General features: G+C 39.9%; 1 protein-coding gene across 1 annotated transcript; it reads left to right on the top strand.

Moving 5' to 3' along the window:
• The first annotated feature begins 1,166 nt into the window (after positions 1–1,166).
• On the top strand, positions 1,167–9,920 carry kctd14 (potassium channel tetramerization domain containing 14). Its single transcript, XM_036584930.1, has 2 exons — positions 1,167–1,719; positions 8,495–9,920. The coding sequence occupies exons 1-2, from the start codon at positions 1,672–1,674 to the stop codon at positions 9,164–9,166; spliced, it is 720 nt and encodes a 239-aa protein (XP_036440823.1). The 5' UTR covers positions 1,167–1,671; the 3' UTR covers positions 9,167–9,920.
• The last annotated feature ends 4,500 nt before the right edge of the window (positions 9,921–14,420 follow it).

Genomic DNA, 14,420 nt, shown 5'->3' with positions numbered 1-14,420 from the left:
GCCTTTTTAGATGTAGTAAAGCAGTAGTGCAAAGGTTCTCAACGTTCTCCACCTCAAGGCCCACCTGTTTAGCTCTAGAAAGCATGAAGGCCCACCAGAAAACAAAACTCAACAGTTTTGCTTAATGTAATTTTTGTGAAAATTTCCACACAGTGATATGTGATGTGTATCAGTGAGCATGAAATAGCAGCGGAATATCGGTGCGAGTGGACAACTGAAAGGTCAGATGTTCCTAGAGACAAAGGGCAAAAAACTGACGAAGCTGCCTTTGTGCACTGTTAAGTCCATTTTTTTTCTCTGATTTGTATGACAAAGTGCAGTCACAGGCATAACATTATGAGCACCTCCTTGTTTCTACGCTCATTGTCCATTTTATCAGCTCCACTTACTATATAGGTGCACTTTGTAGTTCTACAGTTACAGACTGTAGTCCATCTGTTTCTCTGCATACTTTGTTAGCCCCCTTTTACCCTGTTCTTCAGTGGTCAGGACCCCCATGGACCCTCACAGAGCAGGTACTATTTGGGTGGTGGATCATTCTCAGCACTGCAGTAACACTGACGTGGTGGTGGTGTGTTAGTGTGTGTTGCGCTGGTCTGAGTGGATCAGACAGCAGTGCTGCTGGAGTTTTTAAACACCGTGTCCACTCACTGTCCACTCTATTAGACACTCCTACCTTGTCAGTCCACCTTGTAGATGTAAAGTCAGAGACGACAGCTCATCTGCTGCTGCACAGTTTGTGTTGGTCATCCTTTAGTCCTTCGTCAATGGTCACAGGACGCTGCCCACAGGACGCTGTTGACTGGATATTTTTGGTTGGTGGACTGTTCTCAGTCCAGCAGTGACACTGAGGTGTTTAAAAACTCCAGCAGCACTGCTGTGTCTGATCCACTCAGACCAGCATGTCAGTGTTACTGCAGTGCTGAGAATGATCCACCACCCAAATAGCACCTACTCTGAGGGTCCATGGGGGTCCTGACCACTGAAGAACAGGGTAAAAGGGGGCTAACAAAGTATGCAGAGAAACAGATGGACTACAGTCTGTAACTGTAGAACTACAAAGTGCACCTATAGAGTAAGTGGAGCTGATAAAATGGACGATGAGCGTAGAAACAAGGAGGTGCTCATAATGTTATGCCTGATCGGTGTAGGGCCACTTGTGGTCCTCGGCCCGGTGGTTGAGAAACCCTGCACTAGTGTATGTGAGGTCAGTTTTAACTTGCAAATGTGTTCTTAGTTCCTGGTGTTTTGATCATGTGTTGAATAATTTTACACTTCACTGCCGACCACCCCACTCTGCGGTATTTGTTCATGGTAATTGGAGGAGGAAAGTCTTTTCTCAGAAATGATTGAAGTTCATTTAAATGACACAAAATGCAGCCGAGACCTTTTGATGCTGAAACCGTTGGCACCTGGATCGAGACTAGTGTTGGTCTGGTTTCTAAATTCTAATGCTTGTCATTTAAAACCTTAGTTTAGATTCATTTGGGTTTGGATGTGGGAGTCTGGTTCAGCAACTAGGGTAAAGTTGATCTCAGGTGTTTGCTAAGGAGCAGCAGAAGCCCCGCCCCCATCCTCACCTCTTACTTGCAGAAGCCACGCCCCTTCCAGCTCACATACCTTTCTACTGTAATCGCGGATGGAAGTGTTTGACGTCGAAACTGGACCAAAATGAGCCTCCCTGACAGCAAGTCCTCAAGAAAACAGTCTGTAGAGCCGGTAAGACGTTTTTGTCATCGAGGAAAATCAGATCAGAACCTTTAATACGTGAGAATGAACCGTTTGTGGCTTATGCGTTGTTAGCAGCTGTTCTGTATAGTTGAAGGGGAGCTCCACCAGTTTTTCAGAATTTCTACATAATAGTTCAGATGTAGGTCATTCAGAGTGGCGTGGTGTGAAATGCTCGGTTATTGAGAAACTTGGTGAATCATAATTGTTTAACGTGGTGGTGATAGGAACCAGACGTCCAACTCTAAGAGCTCCCTCAGAAAGTTATTACATGAAGTGGTTATGAATGAGCCGCCCGATGTCTGAGACGCTGTTCATGGTATTTTTGTGATGAAGTCTTGTTTAATCCGTGGATTTTAATCCATTCATGGCAGAAGGGTACATGCAAAGCGTTGGGAGGCTGTGTTGTCATCAGCATTACATATAAAAGCTCAGAAGACACGTGTAGGTTCACTAGTGGGTTTGGATAGTAAATAAGATGGCTTTATGTGTGTTGTAGACATGGTGACCCCTGGTTCCTATCACCACCACTGTAAAGAAATCTGAGTGTCAACAATGAACTGTCACACCAAACCACTCTGAATGTGTTTACGTGTCAACCACTGAATTATATAGAAATTTTAAAAAATGGGTGGAATTCCCCTTTAACTCCTTGCTGAGCAAAGGTGGAGAGCATGAACTCTTACTCAAGGGAAGGTAGTGATACTTCAGTGACTTCATTGAAAGTAAAGGTATTTAAAAAAGGGTTAGAATCTACTCCAGAACTGAGTTCCATTGAGAGCTGCAGTGGAACTTAGTACCTCCAACATCAGCATAGAACTTCAAGCTTGTCAATCTGACAGGACGCTTTCACCAACTTAATGAAATTGAACAAAATAACAAACTGGCAATGACTAAAATGTGACTTGGGTGCAAAGTAGACTACTTTTCTTACAAGAATGCATGTTTAGAAGCAGAAGTATTATTAATATTATTTAGAAATACCTAGAGAAGTACAAGTCCACCCAAATTGTACATATAGGGAAGTGAGTGAATGTAACTAATGGCTGCCCATCTCTGCTGCTAAGTATGTGGTTTAGCCAAAGTGTAGTATTACTCCCCTCAGTAATATTCCTGAGTAGAAGTAAAAGTATTTCTATTTAACCCTCATGTTATCTTTAGATTTACTGACATCTTTATCCTTGGGGTCAGTTTGACCACAGCAATTTTAACCTCCCGAAAAGTATTAAAATTTAAATTTTACCCAGCTTTATGTGTCTGGTAGTTTGTTTCTTTTGTCAGTCTTTTATTTAGAGAATGCAGAATGGGGTCAAATTGACCCCAACGATAATAAGAGGGTTATAACTCCCCAGGAAGATGTAAGCACACTTTTAAAAAAGATGGTTCTTCAAGGGTTCTTTAGTGAAGAAAATGTTCTAAAGGGAACCATGAGGACTCAAAGAACCCTTTGCATGATTAAATGGTTCTTTGCATCATTAAAGGGTTCTTAAGACTGATGGAGAATGTGCTATATAGAACCTTTTTGAAAAGGGTTCTGCTGTTGTTACAAGCTTGACATTCTAACAAAAGAAGAAGCCTTTTCAAAAAGATATATAGAACCTTTTTCAGCACCTTTAAGGTCTGAAGAACTCAAAGGGTTCTTTGAGTGCTTGTGGTTCTATACAGTATAATTTCTTTACCAAAGAACCCTTGAAAAACCACCTTTTTAAAAAGTGTAGATTACTTTCCTCAGCAGAAGAAATACTATTTAAAAATACTGACATTTACTTGAGTAAAAAGTAATTACTTTCCTTACTTATATACCTCAGTAGAAGTAAAAGTATTGCTGTTTAAAATACTAAGGGCTGTACAAGGAAAACCTGTACTGTACTCAGGAGTACATGTGCTTCAGTAAAAGATTTGATGGATACACTTTTACTTCTGCTCGAGTTTATTGGTGAGGAATGTAATCAACTTTACATTCAGGTAATTTATATTTTAGCCATACAAACTGGGCTAAAATCCTCATTTAAATCCTTTTTTGGGGGTTTAATTTGACCTCTATGTGTGTCTGTACCACCAGATATACACCTGCTCTGGTTTAGAACTGAATAAAGGCTGTGTCTCGAATCAACCTTTATTCCCTAGGTAGACACTGACAATTGAGGTTTTTTGGTTCCTCTCCTGAGCTGCTTACTGGTGCTCACATTTTTATTTTGGAGCTTCAGCATTTCATTGTAAAACAAAATTATTTAAGAAGTAAGTAATGAGCACAGTACTCGAGGAGGGTCTTTATTTTGTAGTTTTTTGACATACTTTGAACTTTTTCATGCAAACTCAGATTGTGTTTGCTTGGCTCCTTTCACTTGTGCTTGAGTGATTATTTCACAGCAGTCACTGTATTAACAGTACGGGTTTAAGCTACTCTACCCACCTCTGACTGTTTGTACTGAGTGTCCTTGTGATAATGAGTCATCTTTAAAATGAATTTCCTCACAGCTCTGTTAGATCAGGCTTAAGTTGTCTTACTAACTAAGAAATCTTGGTTATTTATTTATTTATTTGCCCACTTTTCTCCCCATCTTAATTGTATCCAGTTTCTCCGCCACTGGTTAGGTCTACAACACAATGCGACTTCATTGTACAGCTCAACACGCTTGCAGGAGAACACTAACTGGAAATTCTGTTACATCAGTTAACAGACGTCTGCGTTGGCTAGCATCACAGTGAGTGATTGGGGGAGAGGGAGGCCAGTTATTCTCGCTTGGACTCCTGGCCACTGTTGACTTATTGAGTCGTTGTAGAAGTTAATTTCGAAAATTTTCGAAAGATTTTGAAAGAAATGTCCGAACGCGGCCGTAGGAGAACGAGGCTGCAGCGTCAAAGAACAGTTAAGAGTCTGAAAGCAAAGTTTAAAGAATCCGAGGACGCGAACCAAAGAAGTGACCGCGCCCTTTTTACGGCTCGAACCCATTCTGGGTGATCAGCCCAGCTGTCAGTCAGTGAAGCTTCATGATGGCTCCTGTGATGCTGGTGAAGATGAGGCTGATCCTCCGGGAGCGACTGGCGTTCATTGGCATTTATGATTGTTTACCTCTGGATGAGCCGCGTGAAGCTCTGTTCTTTTGCGCATGCGGGTCAGTTTAGGACCTGATCTGTTCAGACTGATGTCGCATACAGGAAAAGATATTGTGAACAGCCAAACCAACAAATCAGATTTGGTGATAAAATCAGATGTGAGCCACTTTTACCTGCTGTGTGAACGTAGCCTAAGGCCCAATCCCATTTCTTCTTTTTACCCCTACCCCTTGTTTTCAAGTGTCACCCTAACCCCTTGGAACTTAGTTACAAGGAGAAGTGGCTGAAATCTTCCTTACGAAATGAGACCCTCAAATAAAAAGAGCATCACTTCATTAACAGCTACCAGCGCTGCTCTGCAGGCGACCCTGTCAGTCTGCAGTGACAGCAGAGGAGGGTAAAGTTCAGCTCCTCACTGCTGGGCTTTAGTCACATTTAGGGCATCATATGCCTTCAAATGACATATAAGACAATTATTAATTATCGCCCACCCCTAATTCTTCAGTGATATGAAGCCAAAGTCAGATATTCGCCAGCTTCTTGTTCGCATTTTCCCGTTCCACCTTAAATGTTGCAGCAGTTACATTCTGGCGCTTCAGGTTTCAGAACTGTTGGACTATTTAAGGTGGAACGGGAAAGTTGGCTAGCTAGCTACCGAGTCATCAGCATGCTATTAGCGTTTTTTATGCTTGTTATGAAGAAAACGATCATAATACATTGAAACGACATTGAACTAAGATAATACAGTGGTTATCGTAATTTTTTAATGGAGAAAATTCTCACATTTGTGGGTTTCTTTGGTCTCTTATTCAGCCATCTTGCCGGTTTTTCTTTCTTTTTTTCTCATATCACTCTGTTTGGAGTCTGTGAAAAACCTCAGTTTGGAGGACCATGTAGCCCGAACACTTCACCCTACCCCTCTATCTCGACAAGTATTGGGACACCCTAACCTTAGACGTGAATGCACAAAACAGAGGGCTAAGGGCTAAGTGGTAGGGGCAAGGGGTGAAATGGGATTGGGCCCAAGTCTCAAGGTTATGTACCCACGATAGAGAGGCATAGAAAACTACAGAAAACTCTAAGATGGCATACAGAAAACCAGAGCCTCAGAGACAGAATAAGCATATAAGAGTTATACAATTAACTACTGTCCAAATATCCCCCCTGTGATCACGTCATGAAGGATAATGTTAAAAAAAATGTACAGTATTGATTAAATGACTATTGATGACATAAACCTACCATCCTAATCATTCTAGGCTGAGCTTAAACATCCTACGTTCTAAAAAGTTAGAAAGCACCTGGGAGCAGTTACTGTAACAGCTGCATCAATTAAATGTGATAAATGATCAATAATGTGATTAATACATATTGATTTAGTGGAGAGAAATAAAAACTGAAATTGGAAGCTGGAAATAAATTGGATTAAATAGAGATATATGATTAATGAAGTAAATGTAATAAATGAGTTATATCAGCATAAAATGGAGGACAACATCATGAGGACCAGCCTGTCCACATCAGAAAGGAACCTTTGACGGACAGTTACCGGTGATGTGGTCACAGCAGCTTGGCCGGTGGGTAGTAATTGCCTCAAAAGCTGACTGGGGTAGCGAAAATAGTTGACACTGAGACGTAACTATAGTACCTCTGTAGTACTACAGTATGTTTTATAGCACAGTAAATAATAGTACTGTAGTATATTATAATCAACGTGTAGACATTGTACAGTGGAATAAGCATTTTTGCGCTGCCAAATATTTTCAGTGTCTTTTAACATTCACGTTTTAAACTCTTAAAAAAGATGATTCTTCAAGGGTTCTTTAGTAAAGACAGTGGTTCTATATAGAACCATGAACACTCAAAGAACAATTTGCATGCTTAAACATTTTTTAGCATGGTGAGACGATGGTTCAGATTGATGGAGAATGTGTTGTATGTGGTTCTGTATTGAACATTTTTGAAAAGGGTTCTCCTATTGGTCCAAACTTCATCATAACAATACAAGCTATGTAGAACCAACACATTCTCCACCAATCTGAAGAGGCATTTCCATGCAAAGAACCGTATATATGTTTATGTTTATGTATATGAGTGGATCAGACACAGCAGTGCTGCTGGAGTTTTTAAACACTGTGTCCACTCACCGTCCACTCTATTAGACACTCCTGCCTTGCCCGTCCACCTTGTAGATGTAAAGTCAGAGACAATAGCTCATCTGCTGCTGCACAGTTTGTGTTGGTCATCCTCTAGTCCTTCATCAGTGGTCACAGGACGCTGTTGGCTGGATATTTTTGGTTGGTGGACTATTCTCAGTCCAGCAGTGACACTGAGGTGTTTAAAAACTCCAGCAGCACTGCTGTGTCTGATCCACTCAGACCAGTGCAACACACACTAACACACCACCACCACGTCAGTGTCACTGCAGTGCTGAGAATGATCCACCACCCAAATAGTACCTGCTCTGTGAGGGTCCATGGGGGGCCTGACCACTGAAGAACAGGGTAAAAGGGGGCTAACAAAGTATGCAGAGAAACAGATGGACTACAGTCTGTAACTGTAGAACTACAAAGTGCACCTATATAGTAAGTGGAGCTGACAAAATGGACGGCTCCACTTATATATATGGGTTATATATAAGGGTTTTTATATAGCACTAAAAAGTGTTCCTCTATTGATGTCATAACAATAGAAGAACCCTTTTTGAAATTAGAATTCAGTGGTTTGGTGTGTTTGGTGTGAAATCGTTTATTGTAGAGATGTCTTTACAGTGGTGGTGATAGGAACCAGGCGTCCTAATGCCTACAACACAAATATAACCATTTTATTTACTATACAAAACCACCAGTGAACCTACAAGAGTTTTCTGAGTTTTATATGGAATGTTGATGATGGTAAAATAGTGGTAAATTGATTAAAGTCAGATCAAAAATAAATGTGTTAGGTCGAAACTTTATTGCAAAACTATTATAAAATAATGTTTCACACCTCAGGCAGTGTATTCATAATGGTTTCGTGTAATAACTTTCTGTGAGGGAGCTTTTAGAGGCATTAAACTCAGACGTTTGGTTCCTATCACTACCAATGTGTTGACGTGGCAGGTTTATCTAGAGTGAACCATTTCACATCAAACCATTCTGAATGACTATTTACATCTTAACCATTTAATTAAACAGAAATTTGGAAAAGTCTTTTGAGTCCCTGTTGAGTTCACGTTTGATGAGAGGTGGAGCAGCTTGGGTGTCAACTGCAGCAGATTTAAAATGTTAGTAATCTGTACACTCTCAGAAAAAAGGTACTAAACTGTCCCTGGGGCAGCACCTGTCTTGTAACTGGTGTGGTACCCTGAAGGGTTCATCTCAGTACCTTTAGTCAGGGAACATAACTGAACCATAATCCACTGAAATGATATGTTCTAAGCTGTACTGACTCCACACACCCCGTCTCGCCTCCAGGCTTTTATTTTACTGTTCCGTTTTAAAACATTCAGTTATGAAAAGGTACAAATACGAACTTTTCACCTGGAAAAACTTATTTAAGGTTCACAATCAGACCTTAAAACCACTGTTGTACCTTTGAGGGCACATTTACATTGTTTGTACTTTGATGAACCAAAAATGTACCTGTGGAGAACGTTCATTTCTAACAGTGTAGATTTCATGTTTCCTAAAGAAATGTATACATATCTAATCTTCACCTCTGTCCTCAGCACTCTTCAGTTGTGCAGCTGAACATCGGTGGTCGGTTGTACACCACCACTCTGAGCACCCTGCGGAAACACCCCAACTCCAAGCTGGCAGACATGTTCTCCGGGCCGCTGAAGCTTCAGAAGGACGCGGAGGGCCGCTGCTTCATAGACCGGGACGGGACACACTTCGGTGCGATCCTCGAGTACCTTCGCACTGAGGAGGTCCCAAACAAGAACTTGCTGGAGGTGCACAAGGAGGCCGTGTATTATGATATAAAGCCCCTGGTGAAAATCCTCGAGGACACACCTCAGCTTTTCGGCGAGACTGTGGGAAGGCAGCAGTTCTTGTCTCGCGTGCGCAACTACCATGAAAACCTGGAGGTGATTATCAGAGTCGCCAGAGCAGAAGCCATGGCTTCCAGATACTCCACAATAATCATGTGCGTACTAAGGACAGAGGAGGATCTGGCGAGGTACAATGATGCTATGGACACTCTGGACTCTAAAAAGGAATCTGTGGTCAGCTTTGGCCCCTGGAACGCTCCAGCTACTGTAGAGGATCTTCTGGATTGTATAAAAATGGACATAGAGGCTAAAGGGTATAAAGTGAGCCTGAAAGCACATAACTTGGATAAAGGGTTTCTTTTCAAGAGCCATGGCTTCCTCTATAAGCTCACGTTCACCTGGTGGTGACTGTGATTGTCGTTTTCAGTTCATTTGTTTTTGTGATGTCACAGCGTGTTTACATATATCCACCTATTTATCCTAAGGCAGATCAGCCCCACTCATTGTCTTTGAAGAGTTTCAGCCTAGGCTGCTTATTGAATGAGGCACAACACAGGGCAACCAGTCAGAACAGAGATCATTGACATATATGAGTCTTAAAGGCACAGTAAAAAAAAACAGCCTGTTTAATTCTAGGGGATGAAGAGAAAGGTTGGAAAGCAGTCATGTAAAATGAAAAAGTGAAACAATTGGCTGTTTTTGCTGCATAAAACCACATAAAAGTCCTAAGTGGACCTCATGGAAATAAACAGAATACATAAAATGTATGATATTAAGATTAATTGACCCTTATTAATCCCACAACAGGGAAATTTCACCTCTACATTTGACCCATCCGTTCAGTGAAACACCGCATACACACTAGTGAACGCACACACACTAGGGGGCAGTGAGCACACTTGCCCAGAGTGGTGGGCAGCCCTATCCGCAGCGCAGTTCGGGGTTAGGTGCCTTGCTCAAGGGCACTTCAGTCACGTATTGTCGGCTCAGGGAATCAAACCGGCGACTGTCCGGTCACAGGGCTGGTTCCCTAATCTCCAGCCCAGGACTGCCCCAGTTGTCCTTTCCATATTAACCTTTAATCATTCTTTCATCTTTCATTCTTTAATCATTCTTTTCCCTTTTCCCATTAATTGAGGTTATCCAGTAAAAATGCAGTTTTTAGGCAGAGGAATTGTACCATTGACTTCTGTAATGCGCTGCAATAAAAGTCTTCTGTGTATAAAACTCTTTGCTCTGGAAGCCTCATCTCTTCTCCATGCCTCCAGGCCCATTTAAGGGGCTCATTTGCTGTATTTTTATTTTTTCCCCTCTGTCCACTTAGGATGTACCAAAAACATTCATTTATTTTTGCCTGACCATTTTTCCATGGCTGTTTTCTGACCTCCCTTTATCTCTACATTAAACAGGCTGTTGTTGTTGCTGGGTCTTTAAGAATGTATGTTCTGATTCTGTGAGTGTGTGTGTGTGAACATATATGTCTGTCTGCCCTGTGATGGACTGGTGACCTGTCCAGGGTGTATCCTGCCTTCTGCCCAATGACAGCTGGGATAGGCTCCAGCACCCCACCGCGACCCAGAAGGATAAGCGGTTTAGATGATGTGTGTGTGTTTGTGTGTGTGTGTGTGTGTTCTGATTCTGTGAGTGTGTGTGTGAATGTATATGTCTGTCTGTCTGCCCTGCGATGGACTGGTGACCTGTCCAGGGTGTATTCTGCCTTCTGCCTAATGACAGCTGGGATAGGCTCCAGCACTGCCGTGACCCAGAAGGATAAGTGGCTTAGAAGATGTGTGTGTGTGTGTGTGTGTGTGTGTGTTCTGTTTCTGACTCTTCCATATAGCTTTGTTGTGAATGGGCGGGGCTAAACTGCTGTCAGCTGAATAGGCAGATACATGTGAATGTCCTCTAAAAAATGTCTGTATTATTAAAAATAGTGGGTTTAGACTTAGACAAAGGGACTCGAATCAGCGAGTCGGACTCAAGTTGCATGTTAATTGACTCGTGGGTCGACTCAAGGCTTGTTACTTCATGTTGAACTTGACAGGTTTTAGTAGGGTTCACTTTAGGACAGTGCAACGTGTGCAGCTAAAAAGGAGACTAAACTAAAATTCTCTACCAAAGACTCGACTTGCCCATACAGAAATCTGATATAGGTGAATATAAATGGTCAGGCATATATTTGACATGTATGTTGTGCACACATTCATAACTATTAAATATTGAACACACGTGCCTTATATGTGGATCATGCATGTATGTCTGGTACATGGTTAAATACATCCTGGTACATTATTCACTATGTTATCTGTTTGCTTTTAGAGAGCAAGCTTGCTTGATAAGGCTTGATAAGGTTGGTATGCCGCTGACTGTATGCCACTGCTGGTCCACCCTCGGACCACCCAGATTACTGTCCTGCATACAAGGTCTGGCTAGTTTTTAATCTCCTCAAACAGATTTTGGTAACACTTTATTTGGACGGTCCACTGTAGTTATGTCATTATATATTTAAGTAACATTCAACTAAATTTCTATCAAATGCAACTGAACTTCAGTATGAAAGATCTATTCCTAATCCTAATCCTAACCCTAATCAACTGAATATCTCCGGAAAGTTTGGTAATGATTTAAGTATCCGTAGAGCATCTATAGGGGACCATCCAAATAAAACGTGATCCAGATTTTATCTGTGCACAGCCTTGAAAAAGCATTGAAAATACAATAGGACGAATATTACAAACCACTGAGAGAACAATATTAATGACTAGGCCTAATATTAAATGATTTGGTTACAGCTGTACAACCAATGTTATTTACAGTTGCTGTTAAAATGATTCGCTAAACTAATTTACAAAGGATAACGGAAGAAAAAAGGAAGGAAAAATTAGTAAATTGGACTGTAAGTAGGAAATGAGTGATGAAAAGTGGCATTTTGTCTAATACTCTATGTAACCACCAGAAAACGCTGAGCAAAAACCCAGTGGGCCAGCAACTCGGCCGTCAGTGGGCCGACACAGTGGCCTGTTGCTAAATGTGTCATGAATAATATTTTAATTTATTTCATGTTGTAATGATTTTATTACATGCGTTATGATGTGCATGATTTTAGAGATTAATAATGTAGCTGTTACACTAAGTCTCACTTCATTAGAAAGTATGTGGAAGAATCAAGAAAGATGCATGGAAACCTTATGTAACATGAAGCTAGCATATACAAGGAATACATGCCATTCATATATGAATAATATTTCATATCATATGTTGTTAAATATGTGTTACACATATGTGTTTGTATATGTTGATATATGGCTGGAACATACACCGATCAGGCATAACATTCTGACCACCTCCTTGTTTCTATGCTCATTGTCCATTTTATCAGCTCCACTTACTGTATAGGTGCACTTTGTAGTTCTACAGTTACAGACTGTAGTCCGTCTGTTTCTCTGCATACTTTGTTAGCTCCCTTTTACCCTGTTCTTCAGTGGTCAGGGCCCCCATGGACCCTCACAGAGCAGGTACTATTTGGGTGGTGGGTCATTCTCAGCATTGTGTCCACTCACTGTCCACTCTTTTAGACACTCCTACCTTGTCAGTCCACCTTGTAGATGTAAAGTCAGAGACGATAGCTCATCTGCTGCTGCACAGTTTGTGTTGGTCATCCTCTAGTCCTTCATCAGTGGTCACAGGACGCTGCCCACAGGACGCTGTTGGCTGAATATTTTTGGTTGGTGGACTATTCTCAGTCCAGCAGTGACACTGAGCACTGCTGTGTCTGATCCACTCAGACCAGTGCAACACACACTAACACACCACCACCACTGCAGTGCTGAGAATGATCCACCACCCAAATAGTACCTGCTCTGTGAGGGTCCATGGGGGTCCTGACCACTGAAGAACAGGGTAAAAGGGGGCTAACAAAGTATGCAGAGAAACAGATGGACTACAGTCTGTAACTGTAGAACTACAAAGTGCACCTATATAGTAAGTGGAGCTGATAAAATGGACAATGAGCGTAGAAACAAGGAGGTGGTCAGAATATTATGCCTGCTCGGTGTACATATATATATATATCTTTCAGTTCAGAACAATGTGTTATCTGTTAGTCTACAAGACCCACCTATGCGAGTGCCTTAGATAGAGCCTATCTGTTTGGGATCTTTGTTGCAGGCTGTGGCCTCCCTTGTTTAATATTGACTCTAGTTTATACCTGCCCATTACATTCACTGGCTTACAGATGTACCTTACCGATGTTCTGCCAGGCAGCTGCTAAGAATGAAATAAACACTAATGAACGGACAATGACTAGTGTAATTATATAAAATCATAAATATAAATAGAATATGCGTCCCTTATCACCTAATGTTTAATGTTCTCATGTGTTGTTTATGAATGGGTTGTTATGCTGAGCCTCAGGTACAGTATGACTGCCAGTGTTTGACAGTGTTTACCTTTCAAATTCCATAGAAGGTTTACACCTCTAGGACGTGTCCTGAACATCTGAAGACAAATAAGAGAGTAGTGAGATAGTGCTATTCTATCTATCTATCTATCTATCTATCTATCTATCTATCTATCTGTCTGTCTATCTGTCTGTCTGTCTGTCTGTATGTCTGTCTGTCTGTCTAGATTAATGTTGCTGAATTCATATCTTTTATTATAATTTAACAATATTTTGTCACACTCATTTCTGAACCTGCTAACGTGTTTAGCTCTTAAGTTTACAAAACAAAACATAACAAGAGCAAATTGTAGTCAAATAAAATCTAAATTTGTAAGTAATAAAAGTAATACAAACAAACATACATACATATTACTATTATTGTATTAATTTTTAATTAATACCATATTATATTAACTACAGTATTTGTAATACTATATATTTTTATAATATTTAGGTATCACCAACATACCTTCAAACAACAACAAAAATAATGAGTCATTAATATTACTATTGTTGTTGTTGTTGTTCTGTGTCAACATCAAGTGAAAGAAGAAATGAAAACACCAATGTAAATTTTATTTTACAACAATAACAATAATCATAATATATAATATATATTATATATCATATAATAATATAAATTTTGATATATCACTGTGATATGAACTACATTTTAATTTGAATATATTGTTTATATAATTTTCTTCTTCTTCTTCTTCTTCTTCTTCTTCTTCTTATTATTATTATTATTATATTAATTTTTAATTAATACCATATTTATATCAACTACAGTATTTGTAATAATATATATTTTTAAATAATATTTAGTTATTCACCAACATACATGCAAACAACAACAAAAATAATAATGGTCATCATTATTACTATTATTATTGTTGTTTTTGTTGTTTTTCTGTGTCAACATCAAGTGAAAGAAGAAATGAAAACACCAATGTAGACTTTATTTTACAACGACAACAACAACAACAACAACAACAACAACAACAATAATAATAATAATAATAATAATAATAATAATAATAATAAATATGGATATATCACTGTGATATGAACTAAATTTTAATATAAATATGTTGTTTATATTATATAAATAATGTCTTCTTCTTTTTCTTATTATTAATAGTAAAACTAAATGTTCTTAAATATGTGGTCATATTTTTCCCTTTTCGGCCGCGCGATGGCGACACTGCGAAACGAAAA

Source organism: Colossoma macropomum, unplaced genomic scaffold (assembly GCF_904425465.1).
Source record: "Colossoma macropomum unplaced genomic scaffold, Colossoma_macropomum, whole genome shotgun sequence".
Classification (NCBI taxonomy): domain Eukaryota; kingdom Metazoa; phylum Chordata; class Actinopteri; order Characiformes; family Serrasalmidae; genus Colossoma; species Colossoma macropomum.
The sequence above is the reverse complement of the archived record's forward strand: the minus strand, read 5'-3'. Positions and strand labels throughout refer to the sequence as shown.